Raw genomic sequence first — 20,231 nt, forward strand, 5'->3', positions numbered from 1 at the left:
AGAGACACTCCCAAGGGAGCTCTTTAGCAAATTCCTCCCCATCGCCTGTGAGACACACAACAGAGCAAGATGGACAAGGACAGAGAAATTCCCCCTCAGAGGAAAATCTAAACGTGTTTTTTAGCCACCTGTCACCCCAGAGGGAGGACGATGGCAGTGTTAAATTGGTGAGATGATAGAACAGGGAACTTAACTAACCTACAAGGCCAGGTTAGCTGTTTAAAGTGCATTTCAGCTGGCAGAACATTCCCGAAATCCAGAGGGTGGCTGACTCTGCCTATAGGACAGGAAAGAAAACTGAATCTTTTTCATTTTATGAAACTAACACTTTCATTAAAAATACCATTTCCCCAAAGCAGGATCATGCCAAATTTCCATGTAAAGGAAATGTACTGGAAAGCACAAAGTGACCCAGGATTCCAGGATGGAGGGGCATGGGGTAACAGAAGTGCAGGCAACAGGCTTCTTTGCAAAAACATGTACTTTAAAAAAAAAAAATCCATTCCATACAAAAGAGGTAGCAAGTCAAGGGGCGAGGGTGGATAGGGACATAAACTAAGGAAGAAATTGATTAATGGACCCAGAGAAGAGTGCAGGGTTGAATTCTGAGCTAGGACAATGTTTCTCAAATTCGATTTCAAGGACATACTCTTGGGGAATTTGAAGGTTCCATAAGAATTTTTTGTGTTTTCACTTTACCCCATTATAAAAATAAAATTTTGTCTTTTTTTTTTTCAGTGAGAATTCTCAATTTGAAAGTCGTGTTCAAAGAATAAAATTTTAACTTTCTGAAGCAGAGCTTCTCAAACATAAGTCAAAAAAAAATGGTCTTAGAGTACTCTAAAGGTGTCCATAGTTTATTCACATTGGAAGATTAGCAACCTAGGTGGAGGTAGGCCACACAGTGCCATTTGAGTTTTATTCTAATAGAGGAGTTAAAGCGGGTCCCCTAACTTTGCCCTCAGCCCACTTAGGAAGAGATTAAAGCTCTCTAAACAGAAAGGGCAGGTTGCGCATATTATTCATATTATACAGGTTGAGCATCTTTAATTTGCAGACCTAAAACCCAAAATGTTCCAAAATCTGACACTTTTTAAGTGCTAACATGTTGCCACACATTGAAAATTCCATGCCTGACCTCATGTGGAGTTACAACCAATACTGACAAACTAAAAATACTGTATAAAATTATCTCCAGGTTATATGAAACATAAATGTATTTCATGTTTAGACTTGGATTCCATCCATTCCATTCCATCATTTATAAAAATTAATGCAAACATATGTAATATCCAAAGAAAAGTCTGAAATCCAAAACCCTTCTGGTCCCAAGCATTCATGATAAGAGATATTTAACCTGGGTTGCCTAAAGCATATCACTGCTTTAAAAAATATTGTTCTTCTCTAGAATATGGGAAGCAATGATTAACTCAAGTTTCATGTTCTCTCTGACTAATTTAAGAATGAAGCGAGGAGAATATTTTACACCATCTCAAAACACAGTGATAGTGACAGGCTATGTCACTTGTCCTCTCTAGAGAGTTTTTGTATCCTAATCTATAAAATGAGGCAAGTTGACTGGACAATTAGTTACCAAGGTCATGTCATCCAACTCTAGGTCTCTCTGATTCTAACAGTGAATCAGAGTACCATCTTGTATTTCTTCCCTGAAGACCTCTAACTGAAAATCATTTTCACTGGGACTTTATTTCCTGTCTGTTCTTTTCATTGCTACCCTCCACCACTGAGCACTGTATGAATTTTTTGAAGGAAAAATCTGTCAACACTCAGCATCCCACCTATTATCCACTACCACCTAGGAAGTGGGAAATTAAACTACAGAACTCAAACTTCCAGGCCTTAGTGCAAACCACCCAGATATAAAAGAAATACTTATTCAGAGGGATGGTTTTTCTAAAATTTCAAATAAATGAGACAGCTATTCACTCAAGTTTGAGTAAATCAATAAAAATGTAACAACCGTCTCTTTTTTGATGTTTTAAATACTATAAATAATGTTCCTTAATGAATGAAACTTCAATCTGTTGATTGAGCCACTACAGAAAGAGTGATTCTTACATTTAGTGAGTCCTCAGAATAAAGTTCTCTAATTCAAGAAGTGATGGTAGAAGGCCTGTCTATGGGCTCATAGCAAAGAAGAAATATGCTGTTTGTATATGTACATAGAACCAGCAAGACTCATCTAACTTTGGTAAAAGTAATCCTATTCCATTTCCTAAGAAATCCTCTCATTGCCTCAGCCTTGATTGGAGTATGATACCTGTGGTCTGAGGACCACTCTCAGGTATCAGGAGTGCACTAGAAGAGGTATGTCTTGAGATCTGACTACATAGCTAAGACAGAAGCTTCCTCAGTGGCCTGCAGTCCACATTCTGCATAAAGCCTATCTTCTATTCAACTCTTTCTCCCCATTCTAGGGACATGAATGAAGACAGTGCATCCTTGTTTGTGCCCATTCTTCTAAATGTGCAACAGAGAATTTTAAAAGAAAGAATGGAAAATGGAATGAGACCAAACAATGATACTGATTCATTGAAGTCTAATATGTGTTGCATGCTGTGTGTGTATGTGTGTGTGTGTGTGTGTGTGTGTGTGTGTGTGTGTGCTGGGGTACTTCATATTGCTGTCCCTAAGCTATCATTAGTCTCCTTTCCCACATGGGTCTTTCTGTGTGTAGATCTTTCATTTTATCTCTTCTTTGCCTCTTCCGTGAAACTCACTGCCTGTTGGCCCTCTCTCTACCTCTCTTCCCTCAACTGCCTCTTTTTACTAGCTATAATATAGAATTGGAAGGAGCTTCAACATAATTTTTGCAATAATTAACTCAAGTTTCATGTTCCCTCTAATTCAAGAAGGAAGTGGGGAGGGTATTTTATACCATCTCAAAAGAATTAGACTTTGTTAATGACATCCTCATCCCTCCACCCCATGATATCATTAGATCACAAGGAAAAGAGTTTCACCATCCCTGAGAAAGCAAGAGGACAGTTAAGGACTGCAGGCAAGGCTTCGTCCATCATTCTGCATATCTGGAGGGAGCCACTCCCTGTCCTGCCCTTCCCAACCTCATCCTCCTTTTCTCTCCTCCTCCCTTTCTCTCCTCCTCCCTTCCCTCACTATGAACATTCCATCTCTCCTGGAGTGCACTCTTACAAAGAATTGGAATTATTTCCTTAGCTGTTTCCAGCTAACAATAACCATTAGTCTGCTCTGATCAAACTACACAAACACATACGTGCGCACACACACACACCATGCACTCACTTCTACTCCTTTAAAAGTCAGTCAATTTAATGAGTTGAGAACAGGACATCAAAATACTCTCAAGGCATCCAAGCACCTGTGATGGCAGAACCTATTCTTTCAGCCCTTTCCTCCATGGGCTACCCATTATTATACCTAGGGATATAACTGACCTGGCTAGAGAGAGGATTAGCACCCAGAGCAGGACTTGGAAGTGACTGTCATTGAATTCTTAACTCAAAGTCATCCTGTGCAGGATAATGGCGCCACAGCCATCTTCTCTGCACCCAGGGTTCTAGCCGTCCATATGTGGTCCTGCAGGCTGATGAGCTCATTGACTCTCCAGGAGATGTGGCACTGCCTGTCCCATCAATGAAAAAAGCATAGCTGCCTCTATCTCTTGTCAAAATAATGACCTTCTTCATTTGATGTGGAACCAAATGCAAGATGATAATGCAAGATAATAACTCCAAACCAAGATAATGACTTATTTGAAATAATTCCCTTTGAAATCATCTTGTATTTCCCATCCTAGCTATAATTTGGCTAATTGCTTAATAATTTTGTTTAAATGTCACCATTTCTGCAAACATCAATTCATTAGACCTACTTTTTCTGGTTGAAATCCCTTTGCTTTCCTCAGTATCCTCTGTCTCTTTCTCCCATTTGCACTTTTGCCTGAACAACATTCTAATGACATAAATAGCATCCCTTCAAAAAAGTGTTGAGCAGATCAAGGTGTTTCTCTGTGTTCCAGAGCCTGAGAGATGTGATCTATGTCCTTGAAACAGTACCTGTGATTGGAAAGATCTAAGACTGTGTCTTTAAAAGCCAGCTTTCCTGCCAAATGAAACTGTGATCACTGGCAGCCCTAACGCCTTCCCGTAGTGTGGGGCATGCTGCATTTTATATAGTGAGAGGCTGCATGAGAGAGCAAAACCCAAACCCAGACTTGATGAACCTGCAGCCCAACCCGCAGCTTCTCAGCTGGGGAACTCAACTCAGGAGTTCACATGTAAGAAAATGATCCTGGTTAAAACCCTGCTCAAAGCAGAGGTCTTCTCAGAGTATGACAGTGTCGCCACAGATGTGCATACACTCACACGTACTCTGCTTTGTGGAAGAATGCACTTTCGTTGCCATGTCTATTTCAGGGAGCCAGGGATCGAACATACACTCCCTGCAGAGGGACTCCCTGCAGAGGCAGCCTGTGCTCCAAAGGGAGTTTGAGTTACTAACCAAACTCTGACATGTTCTTCATAATTTTTCCCTTCTATAGTCTACTAGCTGAAAACTTCCAATGTTGCCTTTCACTTTTCATTCGAAATCATACTTCTGGTACCCAACTTAAAATAATCAAGTTGCTTTATGCAAATTTGGTTATGTCCTGAAAAGAGCCAACGTGGTTGTTCATGCCTTTGACAAGAAACATGGAGGAGAGGCCTAGATCCTCTACCTTGAAAACTTCCTCAGGCCAGTGATATATAAGAAGCAACCTAGGTAACAACAAAAAGAGATCAGCAAGAAGAGGACCAAATGGGAAGCAGGAAATGAGAAGCTATAAAATCAGATTAAAATTATTGGGGAGGAAGGAATTGGGTGTCCATGGAGCCAAAGAAGAAGACAGCTAATTACTTTGAGATTCATGCAATATCACATGTTTTTAATTAAGACCACATGTTTTTAAATGAGGTTGTTCTGCATATGCAAATGCATCACAAGGAGGTAGAGAGAGCAGCAGTTGTGTTGAGGGAAAGTGAGGAACTAGGCACTGATACTGCACAGAGTGTGGTCATCAAAGGCACACTTATATCCAGGTCATCCATGGGGAATTCCTCCTTTGTAGCTTGACAAACCAGTGGGTACCCACACCCACTCCTGCCCTTGCACTGGCACCTTTCAGCAATTCTGAGAGACACCAGATGGAAGCAATTGAGAAGATGCGAGATGACATCCATCCAGAGGGCAATACCTGAGGATGTGTGCGTGGCCTTGAACTGCACAATGTGAACCAGGCTTTAAGAGTTCTAATTGATCTGTGTGTGTACAATTGATTTTTACTTATCTTTCTTCAAAAGCTATCCTGAATTGCTTTGGGATAATCCAGAATTTGAAATGATGCCTTCAAAGAATTACAGTGACACATGGAGTGCATGCTCAACCCATGCATTTCGTACTTTGTCATTTCCTTCTGAATCATTTTTCTTACTGAATAGTTAAAAGTCTCTCTGAGTTCTTGGGTTTCTATACATCTTTATTCCTTCTAGTCTGAAGGGTATTGCTTGAGGAAAACAAAGATTAAAAAAAAAATCATGGAATTTGCAGGGAAATGGATGGCACTAGAGCAGATTATGCTAAGTGAAGCTAGCCAATCCCTAAAAAACAAATGCCAAATGTCTTCTTTGATATAATGAGAGCAACTAAGAACAGAGCAGGGAGGAAGAGCAGGAGGAAAAGATTAACATTAAACAGAGACATGAGGTGGGAGGGAAAGGGAGAGAAAAGGGAAATTGCATGGAAATGGAAGGAGACCCTCATTGTTATACAAAATTACATATAAGATTGTGAGGGGAATGGGAAAATAAACAAGGAGAGTAATGAATTACAGTAGATGGGGTAGAGAGAGAAGATGGGAGGGGAGGGGAGGGGGGATAGTAGGGGATAGGAAAGGTAGCAGAATACAACAGTTACTAATAGGGCATTATGTAAAAATGTGGATGTGTAACCGATGTGATTCTGCAATTTGTATTTGGGGTAAAAATGGGAGTTCATAACCCACTTGAATCTAATGTATGAAATATGATATATCAAGAGCTTTGTAATGTTTTGAACAATCAATCAAAAAAATAACAAGGATATAACTCTACTGCTGGGTAATGCTGAGTATTGAGTAGGATTGTTCCACATATTTGCATGTATTAATTTATACCATCCTCGCCGCAACCTTATGAGGTAAGTGCTACTATTAGACCTATTTTACAGGTAAGGAAACAGAGGCACACAAAGATAAGACATTGGCCCAGGATCCTGCAGCTAGTGGGTGGCAGAACCCAGGTCTGAACGCAGCCAGTCTGGCTCCGAAAAGGGGCTCTTTGTCACTGTGAATCAATCAGATGCTGAATGGGATGGCTAGAAAATGACATTGTTATTTTTAATCTTTGAAAATAAAGTGTGAGTTCTCATTTATCTTTAACCCTTCTGTTTTTCCCTCCGACACTCTCAGAGGATGGAAATGCTTAAGGCAAACTAAGGTAGTGTGAGACCACACCATGTAAGTGTGAGCATGGCTCCTTGTGGGTTCAGCTGTGTTTTGTGCGCTTCCGCCTTGCGTTCCCGCATGTCTTCTCTGCTCTTCTCCTCGACTCCCGCTTTCCGCAGTTGGCGCTTGGGCCGCATGAACCTTCACTTTTAAGCTGTAGATCCTATGTCTTTGCTCCTGGTTTTCTATTTGTGCTTCTCTCACCCACACAATCGCCAACACAGGGGGACGAGCCAGAGCACGTGCAGCTGTAAGCCTGGCAGCTCCGCGGGAAGGAGTTGGGGAGTCCTGGGGGATGCGTTTGGTGATTGTTCTCTGACAATGCACCCTCAGATTGTCAGCTCTTAGCATTCCAGGCACGCGCCCCTGCTCTCACTGCAGCGCACACTCCAACGTGGGGAACCACGCGTGTGGGCTTCTCCTGGGGGAGCCAGGGTGGGCTCCACCGCCTAGCTAGTGTTCTCTGCCGCTGCGGTCCTAAATGGATTACTGCTCTGTCATTCTCCATAGAATTGGATGCTATGAATATAAACACCGTTGTGCCAAGGGACAGGGTTAAAAGGAGCCATGAAGAGAAGTGGTAATCTTCTCATTTATTATTTTCTCTCTGTACATCTGTATGTGATAGAAATACAAACATATATGGGGAAAAAACAGTATTATGAAGAAGAAAGGATAATAATGGGCCTTAGGCCAGGTATGGACTATTTTGACCTTTCACTGTATACACACACACACACACACACACACACACACACACACACACACAATTTCTTTTTGGTTTTCCTGGATTCTACACAAACTATTTCCACTATGAGCGAATTTAATATGTGATAAACTAGATCTACGGAACAAAAAAGTTCGGGAAAAGATATTTGTGCCTAGGGCATACCTGGATCATTTAAAATGCCATCCTGTCTCACTACAGCCTTCTTCCACCTGGCTGTGATTTGAGGGTTGGAACTGACTTGTGTTCTCACTCTCACTGAGGTTTTGAATGTGTGTTGAATGGGAATTAGGAGGAAATGTTCCAAGTTAGTTGTCAGAGATGACAAAAATTTAAAATTGAAGGGACTCTCATGAGATGTGACTGAGCCCTGTCCAAGCCTTATTGTATTAAGATCCCAAACGGCTGTTCAGAGATGCATGGAATTCTGGAGCCCCAAAGTCCTTATGCTTGGATCCTTCACTCCAAATCCCATAATTTATGGAAGAAAACTAAGATCTCAAGAGAGAAAGTAACTTGTCTGGATTAAAACTCAATCCTCTTCTTTGTATCAAAGCAATTTACTGGAGTTGTATCCCAGCTTCTTTCTCTCTGAAATAGAACCCTTCACATACCATCAGGAGAGCTTTTTATAAATGAAAGAAAGGGAGGTAGTCTACATCCCAAGAAAGGATCCCAGGTCCCATTCACTGGGTCTGCCAGGGTGAGCTGGAGAAAGTCAGTGTGCCTCTCTGGACTACGGTTTTCTCCTTTGTAAAATAAGTTTCAGAACAGTCAACTTCAAAAGGTACATCCTGCCACATTTGCTTGCTAACCTTGAGCTGTTTTTCTTGCATTTTCCTCCCACCAGTATTCATTTTCTTCTGTAAGATTATGGGGAAAGTTCTAGTCAGTCTGTGCAAACAGAGACAGCCTACAGAAGAGAGAACACTGTGAGTCTGTGTTACTAACTGAAGAAGAGCAAGGGCAGGAAGAAGATGCAAATGAGAAGCAATTGGCCTGTCCCCTTGACATGAGCCCATCAAACTCAGTAGAGGTGGCAAACTCCAGGTTTTGTCATCTCAAATATGTGGGGTTTTGCAGTTTGGTGGTATCTGAATGGGATCTGCTTCTCTCCTCCCCAAGAGCCCACTCATTAGAGTTCTGAAACTTAAGGTGATTCAGTAGGTGAATAAGGGTACATTTTCTCTTTTTCAGTGTATTGCTAACCAAATTAACAAGGCCAGGGAAGTCTCCAAAGCAGTTAGAGACTAACTTGAAAAACAATAAGGCAAGAATAGAGACCCACACATGCAAGCTTTCAGCAACATTTTGAGATCAGCCCCCTTTTTTACATAAAATTATGGAAACACCAATATTAAACAAATATACAATGTCATTTTAGCAGAGCTTTTTCCCCCATGACATGCATGACATCTTTGTGATACATCTTCTTTATAGGGCAAAGAATCATCACTGGATTTAATATTTTGGCCCATTTGAGTTTTCCATATATCCTTTGGCTTAAAATGCAACTTTTTCCAAAATACCACACACACACACACACACACACCCTAGTATGCAGCAGGATATTGGATCTGACACTGATTCAAAGTTGAGTGGGAGAAGCAGGACAGGATGTGACAGGATGAGGAACATCACAGAGGTGGATAATTTCGTGTGTACTTTTCAGGTTCTGCTGGACAAAATTTAGCACTGCAAAGAGCCATTATCTCTGAGTGTATTACCAGGATAGAATTTCAGTTCCAGAATTTTGTCATAAAAGGGGCTTAGAAGTGGCAAATCTAACAGGGAAATACTATGCAAGGGCATGACACTTGACTTAAAATTGAGAAATGCCAATCCACCATGGCATCTGGAGGGATCAGCTATTGGAAATTATGGAAAGGGACTGTGGACCCCTTGTTGGCAACTGTCATTGTTTTGGTGTTACTAGTCCTTCTCCCATGACAGCTGTACCACTGTTTGGGGAAGAAAATGGCATCCATGGGCCACCATGCAAGACCAATCAGTTGGCCCACTGAGGATGCTGAGCAGGCAGGCGGAGGCAAGAGCATCTCACCTTACTTCTCCCTGTGTCAGAGAGCTCCCTGATCAAATCAACCTACTGGGAGTGGTGGATGGTTTTTTCAGGCTTCCTGGTGGACCCTGGTCCCTTAAGGCCTAAGATAACTGTTGGCCTGCTGAGACCTCTAGTGACCAACTTGGAAACTGCAGGTGTCTAAGGATGAAAGGAAGCAGTCCTGTGGGAACCAGCCTCTAAACCACAGCCAGGCACCTCCATGGTCTGTGGAGACCTGAAATTCTTCCTAGATCAAAGAATGCAAGCACTGAGGCCTGAAACCCCTGAAATATCAGCCATTGGCTTGGTGACCTGTTGCCATACGAATATGCCCAGCTGTCATTTCAGAGATGATTTCTTCCTGGTTAGCAATGATGATGAGGATTCTGCCTTTTGTATCTGTGATTTTCCAGCTTAGTACTGGCATCTTCTGGAAGCTCTAGATTTGGACAATCCATCATGTATTTTCCCTAGAGGAGACTTGAAGCCAGACCGAGCGCCCAAGGGTTAGAAGAGCCAGCAACAGATTCTAGTCATCAACAGAGGCTCACACCCATCCCATGGGCTCCCTGGAGACCTGGAGGCCAGCCAGGTTTCTGGGCATGAAAGGGAGCTGCACTGCTTCCCCTGTCCTTCCTCTCCCAAACATACAGAAAACAAACCCACCACCACTACTGCCTCCAGTAGTCTGTTCCTGAGGGCTTCCCCGAAACACTAAGTGGGTTATGCCTGACTGACCTGAAAATAAATTGATTTAATTGTTCTAAACCAGTGGTTCTCAAAAAGTGGCCCCCAAACCAGCAGCAGCCTAGCCAGGAGCTTGTTAGAAATGCAAAGTATTGGGCTCCAGACTTAGGAATTAGGCACTCTTGAGAGTGAGGCCCAGGCTCTATGCTTTATAAGCCCTCTCGGTGACTTTGAAGCCTCCTATGTTTTTGAGAACCACTGCTCCAAACATTGATTCCTAAAAGTCAGTAAATATAAGATCATAATTCTTGACTTATTTAAAATGTAGTTTCTGACCCAAGGCACACAGAGATTCAGTAATTCTGCACTGGGGTGCAGAACTCTGCTTGATTACCATCATTCCGTGTAATTCTGAAAGGGGCCTCCATTCCAACAAATCCTGCTCAAGACGGAGGAGAGAGTTAGAGATAAATATTGTTCTCATACCTCACCAGTCTTTAAAGAGATCTCAGTGAATAATATCTCAGGTTCTCTAGATCTTTGGGTGGGATCATATTATTCTTTTGACAAATTAGGTTTTGCTGTCCCTATAAGGAAAATCTCAGTGAAGTCGGCATCATAATCCCAAAACGCAATATTTCTCTGAAAAAGATATGCATTACTGAGAAAATGGAAAAATCAGGAAACCTGAGTCTGGGAGTTTTCTGAGCATGGTGATGAGACTCTCTGTGGGTCTGGATCTCTGGACTAGTGAGCTGGGCTTCCCCAAGAAGCAGTGAGTCATCTTTAGGCTGTGGGTCCATCAGATAGCAAGTTGCCCTGTCTTCCCCCTCCTCAGACGATTAGAGGCCAAGTGGTAGTTTACCTGCAGGACCCAAGAAAACAGTTGATGGTAATACTGATAGGGGGGAAAAAAGTGGTTTTCCAAATTTGAAGTTATAAGCACACTTGGCTTTTACAGCCAGTACATTAGTCACCCTGGAAATTTTTAAGTTCATATTTGTGAGAATCCTTGTGAATGTAAAGTTACAACCCTCCTCAATGCAACCCTGGGGCTCTGGGAACTCCAGAAGAGATCTGCCATTGTTGTTCTTCCCCCCATGCACTCCACCACTGAACCCCCCTTCCTGCCCAGGGCAACTGCACTTTCTCCGAGCACTAATTTGTTGAGAGGTATCCAAGAGGACTGAGATGCAGAATCACAGTTTCAAGAATCTGATAGGAGCAGTTTATAATTCCAGCACACCTATAATCCCAGTGGCTCAGGAGCTTGAGGCAGGAGGGTCGGAGTTCAAAGCCAACCTCAGCAAAATTGAGACTCAACTCAGTGAGACCCTGTCTCTAAATAAAATGCAAAATAGGGGCTCAGTGGTTGAGTGCCCCTGAGTTCAATCCCCAGTACCTTAAAAAAAAATAGACTCTGATATCAGAAACTTGGCCCTGATCATCCTTGTCACCTGCCACCTGGAAGCTCACACTCTGCCCTAGACCAGCACTGCAAAGATTTTGTCGGCCTGGGCAGAAGCTTCAGTAGGCACAAGCCTCCATTCTTTTCAAATTATATAAGTAGAACAACAACAAAAAAAAAAATCTAGCTTCCTTCCGTCTGTCCTTCCTACTTTCCTCTCCCTTCCTTCTTCCCCTCCTCTTCCTTCTTATCCCTTTCTTCTTTCCACACTTCATTCCCTCCCTCCTGCCTTACTTCTTCTTCCCCTGGTCCATTTCCCCACGCTCCCTTTTCCACCTGTTCCATGCCTCTGTGACTTTTCCCTCCCTTTCTCTTCTTTCTTCCTGTCGGGTCCCCACCACGCTGAAAAGCAGGTGCTCCCTCTCCACACACCAGGAGCTCCTTGATCCTTGCCGGCAGTCACCGTGGAAGTTCATGCATCCTGCCAGCAGGGAAAGCCACCTAATTAGCTGTAAAACATAATTAAGAGACAGATCTCCCCTCACTCAGACAAAGGGGAAGGGGAACTAGAAAGGAGAAAAGCAGCAAAAGAAACCCCCAAAACGAAGGCACAAACATAGAATATGGAATGTAAAATGTCAAATTTTAAACTTACTCTGTGTCCAGAAAAAGCACAGGAGCAGCCTGCTGCCCACGGAAGCCCACAGCAGCCCACAGCTGTCCCCTGCTGCCCCCAGCACAGGAGGTCAGGCACTGTGCCTCAAATCAGTCAGCAAGAAAGGGTGAAAGAGGAAGAAAAAATCATCATGGAGGGCTGAGGTTGTGGCTCAGCGGTAGAGCGCTCGTCTTGCACATACGAGACCCTGGGTTCGATCCTCAGCACCACATACAAAAATAAACAAGTGAAATAAAGGTGTTGTGTCCAACTACAACTAAAAAATAAATTTAAAAAAAATCGTCATGGAGAAAGTAGAGCAAAGGGATAGAAGAGAAAGCAAGCAGGCCTACTGTTCACATAGTTGTCCCTGGTTCCCAAAGAGCCTGTTCAGGAGTCAAAACTGGGCAGAGCTGGCTGCACTGTTGAAAGTTCTCCCTTTCATCTCCTTGCTTGTCCTTTGCTCTTGCACCCAGGGCCACATCACCAGGGTAGTCCACAGAGCACCAAGCGGGGTGGGGGGAGCCCATAATTGTGGTTTAATATTCTGCAGTCTCAATCTTGGAATTACTGACAAGTGAATCTGCATTTGTTTTATAAGTGAAGTCAGAGGAGACAATGGGGCATTGGAGGATGGGGGTCCAAGACACCTCAAGAGGATACATGTGGCCTTCTTCCCTCTCCATCTTCCCACTCCCCTCCCCACATTCCCACCTCCCTGGGGGTGGGTTCACAGCCTACTCCCCCGCCCTGGATCTCTCAGTCCTACCTGGCGTCCTTCCCTTGTAAGCCCAGTAATCACTGCCATCCTCCCCGCACAAGCAGGGTTCTGGACATAGGAGGGGAGGATCATAGTTGGGTACCCCATCCTACAGCATCTCAGGGCAAAGTGTGGCAGTTGCAATGTGTCTGGTGGATAGTGGACAGGAGGCCACGACACAGTGAGGGGCTCACTGGTCCATTACCTAGTATGGAGGTTGCAATGCCCTTGGGGGTACCTGCATGCCATGGACTGGGGACATCACCAGTGGGAAAGGGAGATTTTCCAGGGCCTGCCCCAAGTCAGGAGCTAATGTGTTGGTCCATCAGCTGGTGGGAGGGGAGATCTGAGAAGTCATCAGACCAGAGTGAATAGCTCCTGAGGGTCCTGAGGGTCCTGTGCCGAGGAAGTACTCCATGCCAGCTTGCTCAGCCTGCTCAATGCCTGGGGAATCTCTCTTCCTTCTTCCAGTCCTCCTGAGGCTGTGTTTGTCTTTTCTGGCCAGCTCAAGGCACCCTCTAGGGACAAAAGACAGGTTGTGCAACGTCTGTGATTGCACAAAGGAGTTAAATGCCCTGGCATTTTATATTTTTTAGAGCTGGCATTGTGCAATGTAAAAAGGAACAGTAACACTAGTGCTGATAATTTAGATCTTTTATTTACTTAGAATGACATTAAATAGCGAACTTTAAAATTTTTTGAGAGAAAAGCCACAGGACAATAAAATAGGAAAAGTTTTCTATGTCAGTACATTTAGTGACATGTTTTTCTGCTTTTTGAAGTTTTCATTTAGCACTGAGTCTGCAAATGGTGTAGCTGGTCCTGCCTGCACCCCAGTTGCCCTTGACTGGGAGATGATCACATTTGTCCTTATGCAGTGCTAGAGATGAGATTCTAACTTAGAGAGGGAAAACATTTCCAAGTCTATAGCTGTAGGTAATTTCAGTCTTACCTACAGAAGACAAAAAGAAGGAAACATAAAATTTTAAAAACTGAGAGGTGCTTGCATCCAGGATCACTGTAGGGGAAGAAAAATAATTTTTCCTTTACCCCTCTAAGTTCTTAGCTGGGATAGACCCCTTAAAAACAGAGAGATAGATAAGTAAAAAATAAATAAATAGGATTTATTAATGCATATGCCTTGTGTATATGTGAGAGATACCCAGAGATATGAGCAAATCTCAGAGAGGTAGATGTGAGTTCAGTCTTAAATACCATTTTAAGATGAAACAAAGAAAGGGGTTGGGGTGGGGGAGTCATGGGAAAGAAAAATACAGTAAATAGGGGTAAGTTTGCTATGCAGAGTTATGTCAGTATTGTCTCCATTGAGAAGTCTCTAGTGCTTTAAAGCCATTTCTTCCTGCTACAGAGAGGAGAGAGACATACTATGAGTGGAGATTTATTTTATAGATGTAAATTTCCCTTAGAAAAGGGTAACTTCTACTCTTTAGAGCTTCTCCAGTGTCTGCAGTGTCTCAAAATAATCAGCTGGTACCCTACCTTCTGCTGAAGAGATACATTTTGGAGTGGCATACTCTGGTTTTCTAAAGGACCCATCACATTTTTAGGGTCACCTCACTTGTGCCCAGGGCAGTGAGAGATCCATGGGGGGTACAGAGGGAATCAGTTCATCAACTTTGGAAGACCTTTTCAACAACACAGATTCTTACACTCAACATAGATTGTATTTCCAGCATACTGCAAATGATTTGGGTCATTTGCAATAGGCTGGAAATGCAGACACCCTCCTGTCTGAAGACTGGCGCCTTTTAAAGAGAATTAAGAAGCTTAACGGTGTCTCATAACTTGAATATGGAAAAAGGGAATAAAACAGAATTACGTGCAGAAAATACCATTTCCATAGCATCATTCATCTAAGTAAAATGTGTAGGGCTACATTCTAAATTCGATTTTGAAAAGAGAAAGCAATTTGGTTCTTCCTTCCAGTCAAGAAAATTTAATTTATAATAAAGTGGGCACCAGGCACAGTGGAACACACCTATCATCTCAGCTACTCAGAAGGCTGAGACAGGAGGATTGAGAGTTCAAAGCCAGTCTTGGCAACTTACTGAGACCTTCTATTAAAATAAAATTGAAAGGGCAGGGAATCTAGCCCAGTGGTAGAGTACTTACATAACAAGTGTGAGGCACTAGGTTCAATTCCCAATACTGCAAAAAATTATGATGAAATAATAATAATAATAATAATAAAGTGAGATGTGCTATGGTTTATAAACTTCTCATAATTACTCTCCATGGACTCATAATGTATCCACCCAAACACACCTTTCTCAGCACTCTGGTGAACCTCAGTAAGCTCTTTAGGCAGGCGTGGGAGGCTTAATGTATTTCCTGTGAAATTGTACCATTCTCCTTGATCAGCTTATCCCAGCTTTGCAAATTGAAAAAAAATTTTATTCCAGGCATCAACAGCCTGTTAAATTGGTTCTGATTAATAATTGAATCTTAAGACCCTTTCAAGACAACATTTACGACAGATTAGTGGGGAGAAGAGAGTGGTATCATGCAGTACTGTCATGATGGAACAGACTGATGACCTCAACTAGAGGTTAAATGCACAGAGTCCAGACTCTGGGGAAGCTTAAATCCTTAGAAAAAGCCTTTATAAAAATGCACAGAAACAGCTCTCCTACAGACTGGTGGGCCTACCACTTATTTCCTAGTAATATACTTTTACACTGACTTAGTTGCATTCTTCTTGTACTTAGAGTGTGACTTCAGGTCACATTCTTACAGTTCATGTTAAGCTTTCTTGGATTTTGAATTATTTATGATGGCATTGCAGAATATTTCTTCCTTTAATCCTGAAGGAGAAAATACAGTCCCCCTGAAATGTCAGATGAGAACCAGATAGGCTCCTAGCTTAACAATCCACAAGAACAGCCCTTATGGATGGTTTTCAGTCGGATGGGTGTCCAAATAATTCCATATCTTTGTGGCAAATCCTTTGAGTGCACCATGCTTGCACAACACTAGAACTTGCCTGGGCCCAGAATCTCCCAGCCCTATTTATAGATAAAGGTAATTTCTATCCTCTTATTCTTTCACCCATGGGAGGAAAAAAAAAAAGGAAAACTAAAAGGAAAAGAACAAAAAGATTCTTACATTTAGATGAATGCCCATCACATTTTTAGGCAACTTCTAACCTTTCTCAAAAGAGGCCTGGAGGCTACTAAAGTATGGGATCAGAACCATCTAGGGCATTGTTTTAAATGTTGACATCCCTTCCCAGATCTTCTGATCCTGACTCTTGAGGAATTTTTTAGATAAATAGGAGGCACTTACGTAACACAAATGGAAAACCACAAACCTCCTGGAACTTTCATTAATTTCAGTGAATTATTATATTTGTTTTAATCTAAGGATCCAAAAATTTTATTGCACAAGTAAGAATCTTTACATCACTTCCTTAGTAAGGCTCATTTGTATGCCTTATCATTCCCAGAAGTTGATAGCAAATGTCTTCCACATTCCTCTTTCCAGTTAGCATGGATTGAGGATACAGTATGACCAGGGCACTGTGATAAGTTCTGTGAATTAGTCTTCAGAGCTTCTCTATGAACATTGAGGCCCTGTGTGCTTGGTATACATTGGAAAACCTCACACTGCTTTGAAGTGATACAAAGTCAATCTTGGAGAGAATTAGGAAGCAAGGTAATAATGGCAGTTAGGAGACTCCCAATTCCCTTGTATGGTTATGGTTTTGACAGATGCCAGTCTTTTCCTATAGTCTCTTATTTTACTCTCACAATAACCTATGAAGTGGGTGCAGGTACATTGTCCCCATTTTACAGATGAAGATGCCATAGCTCAGTGAGGCTATTTGACTAGTCAGACATGGGGCGGGGCCTCCCTCCTGGAAGTCTGCTTCCACAGTGCAGGCTCTTGTTCACCACTCTTCCAACTTATCACAGAAGTTTTCCTTTTCCTAATAAGGCAGCATCAGAAAGTGACGCTATCAAATTTAAATATTTTGTAGTATCATGGAACCTCCTAATTCTATTCCAATGGCAATCTATTTGATATTAAATCCACACAGTACATAATACTCGCCAGGCCTTGTGCCAGGCTCTGGGGATACAAGATGAGCAAATGATACCTCAAAAAGCTCCCAATTCCTAAGATCTTTGGTCATGTAGTCCAGAAGTTGAACTCAGACCTCCTAACTTCCTTATCTGTTTTGAGGCTAGTTAGCTGCCTGCTTACCCTCCTTTAAAAAAGTTCTTTTTTTAAACTGCCAAGGTAATTTTTCAATGTCCTGCATTATTGTGATGTCAGTCTCACTGTTTTTATTCAAGCAAAACCTCTCCTGCGGGGGAGTGAATTTGGAACTGAATCCCCTTTGTCACGACATCTGGAGGATTAAAATTTTTAAACTCCTTCCCATGCGCCTTTTTCCTCTTTTCTGGATGCTGGTAAAAATTTAAATTTTAAAATTTAAAATTTTGGTAAAATTTACTGAGCTACCCAAACTGGCACCACCCTCAATATAATCTGTAATAAATAAAGAGGGAAACACTGCACAAAGGCAGCAGGGTGCTTCCTAGTGAAAAAATTCCACAGGAGAGAAATGGAGTGTGTTGTTTGTAATCGTCACGACACAGCTGCTTCTGCAGCAAAGTCAAGTTGAAATAAAGCTGGCAAATTCCAGGTGTGTCCCAGGCCACTTCCTGCCACGAAGGCTAAATCCATACCGGAATATACTCACTGTCCATATGAAAGCTGTGTAAAAATATTCTGAAGACCCTTTGAGTTTCCCCATGACGAAAGCCAGCAATGAAGACTTCTTTGACTCCAAACCAATCAATAAGTAAGAATTCTCCCCAATCCCTTGAACACTAAAGGTGTTCCAGGAGTGATAGGGACTTCCTAGGGTCGATACAGCATTAGGGGCTCACTTCCTGGCTGTGGGACCTGCAACAGGCCCCGATTGACAGCAAACTAAAATTTTCAGGCCTCCCCAATCCTCACTCTTTGGTCCCCAAGAGCAGAGATTCCCCTGGAGATCCCCCCAAAAAAAACACTAATAGAGACAGTGTCTTGCCCTGCCCTGCCCTGCCCTGCCCTGCCCTGCCCTGCCCTGCTTGGACTGTGTCAGCACCTCAAGGTGTGTCCTGCCATCTTGAAAGCCCTCAGTCCAGCACCACCACCAACACCCTGTGGGCTTTCCACTTTCATTCCTGTGCAGTGGAGCATTTCTGGAGATAGACTCTAAACACGGTGACACATCTGCTACCCCTTCACAGTCTAACCTCCGTGTACACCCCCTGTCACTTGGCATTTCTTTCACTCCCTCCTTCTTGCCTCCCCTCCCCCATGTCCCTTCCAGAAATGGCTCCAAAATTCTCTTCGCCCAAACCTGCAACACACTTTGACCCTCCGTGAACCCCACCAGCAGCTCCGTCAGTATAAAACTCATTCACTCACGACTTCTCCACATTCCTTCTCTCATCTCCCATCTTTTTAGCTTCACCTTTTTCCCCCCTTCATCTCTATCTCTATCCAGTTTCTATTACAGGGCCCACTCTTCCTCCTGAGTTCTTAATCCAGACCCTCCAGAGATTGGAGTTCCTCCATTGCTTGCTTTTCCCCCACACCAAAGAGATTTCTCTTCATTGACATGTTCGCTCGCCCTAGAAGTGCACCTTCCACACCTTAAGCTTTTCTTTCTTTTCTCACATTTTCATTACCAATTTTTCTTCTTAAAAAATCATTATTTCCACACTATCTATATATTTGTTTTGAAAGAAAATATTGTATTTCCTGCATTCAAAATAGTTAATAGAGGGATGTAGGCAGAGCACAGAAGATTTTTAGTACACTGAAGCTACTTAGTATAGTACAATAGTGGAAATAAGTCATTATAAATGCATCCAAACCTATAAAATCTGCATTGCTAAGGGTGAACTCTAGGAGCTAGAGTTATGGTTCAGTGGTAGAGTGCTTGCCTAGCATGTATAGGGCACTGGGTTCAATCCCTCGCACCACATTAAAAAATAAATAAATAAAATAAAGGTATTGTGTCCATCTGCAACTAAAAAAAATATTTTTTAAAAAAGGTGAACTCTAAACATGGACATAGGGTGATAATAAATGTCATGTAGGTTCATCATTTGTAAGAAATATATCACTGGTGAGAGATGCTGGAGAAAGCTGAGGTGGAACAACAAAGGGTTTATGGGTACTCTCTGTACCTTCTACTCAGTTTTTCTGTGCAACTCAAATTGCTTTAAAAATAAATATTTTTAAATATAAATAGTGATGTGACCTATTTACTCACCCACCACTTGGTGAGTAAGAAATATAGCCTCAGAGTTGAATTGGGATTTACTCTTTTCCTAAACCTTCCACAGGAACTGCACACACAAAAGCTTTTTTCTCGGTCTTCTTTGCAACCTTCCTTGACTCTTTTCCTTAAAACCATCTCCTTTCTTGGTTACTATGCCGCTGAACTCTTCTCATTCTCATCCTACATCTTCCGAATCCCTCTTCTCTGCTTTCTCTAACTCTTTTCTCCCTTCTATTTCTGAACTTTGTCTCCTGTTATCTCTCTTCCCCATATTATATCCATTTCTATTGTTACCTTCATTGACTCCCAAATCTCAATGACTCCAAATCTAAATCTTCAACTAGTATTCAAGCTCCATCCCCAAATCTATATTTCTTCATCCTAGAAAGATGAAGCTGTCCTACCAGCACCTCAAATTGGCCAACCTCAGGGCTTTATCCTCAACCCTGATCTTTTTGACATTCCCAACAATGACTCCAGTGGAGATATGGGCTTACCAAATTTGTGAAGGACAAAATTGTGTCGATATTGAATAATTGGATATCAGAATATGGATCGAAAATATTTTGGCAGGTTGAATTTAACAGGATGAGATTTATCAAAGACCAATATGAGTAACTGACCATGATGGTCAACATCTGTAAGTATGGTGGTGAACACCTGTAATCCCAGCTACTTGGAAGGCTGAAGCAGGAGGATCACAAGTTCAAGGGCAACCTGAACAACTTAATGAGATCCTGACTCAAAATTAAATTAAAAGGACTGGGGATGTAGCTCAGTGGTAAAGCATTACCTGACATACATAAGACTCTGGGTTCAATCCCCAGCACCAGTAAAAAAAAGTAAATACCCAACAATACAATCAGAAAGAGAGAAATTAGACAGGCTCTTTGTGGCTCTATGTTATACAGCACCAGTAGCAGGCTCTAACACAGACCAAAAAGGAACTGTCCAAGTCTGTGCAGCAGAAGGTGGAAAGTACTATTTGGGGAGGTGGCCGATAACTGAGGAAGGTTTCCATGGTCAATGGAGATGGAAAAGGAAATTCCAGCTTCCTCTCTTTGAATCTCTTCTTCTATCACTGAGATCTTTGCTTATA

General features: G+C 42.3%; 1 protein-coding gene across 3 annotated transcripts in view; it reads left to right on the forward strand.

The window, feature by feature from the left end:
- Positions 1–20,231, forward strand: part of LOC110597581 (LHFPL tetraspan subfamily member 3 protein) — a 518,310-nt gene that overhangs the window by 452,144 nt on the left and 45,935 nt on the right. The window contains exon 3 of one of the 3 annotated variants that reach the window (XM_078040220.1): positions 6,488–6,515. The exons of 1 other annotated variant lie outside the window; for it this stretch is intronic. In XM_078040220.1, coding sequence (XP_077896346.1) covers positions 6,488–6,504 — 17 coding nt within the window. In that variant the 3' untranslated portion in view covers positions 6,505–6,515. Of the gene's footprint in view, positions 1–6,487; positions 6,536–20,231 lie in introns of all 3 variants that reach the window. One more of the 3 variants, XM_078040219.1, reaches the window with a different exon arrangement.

Source organism: Ictidomys tridecemlineatus, chromosome 2 (assembly GCF_052094955.1).
Source record: "Ictidomys tridecemlineatus isolate mIctTri1 chromosome 2, mIctTri1.hap1, whole genome shotgun sequence".
Lineage (NCBI taxonomy): Eukaryota > Metazoa > Chordata > Mammalia > Rodentia > Sciuridae > Ictidomys > Ictidomys tridecemlineatus.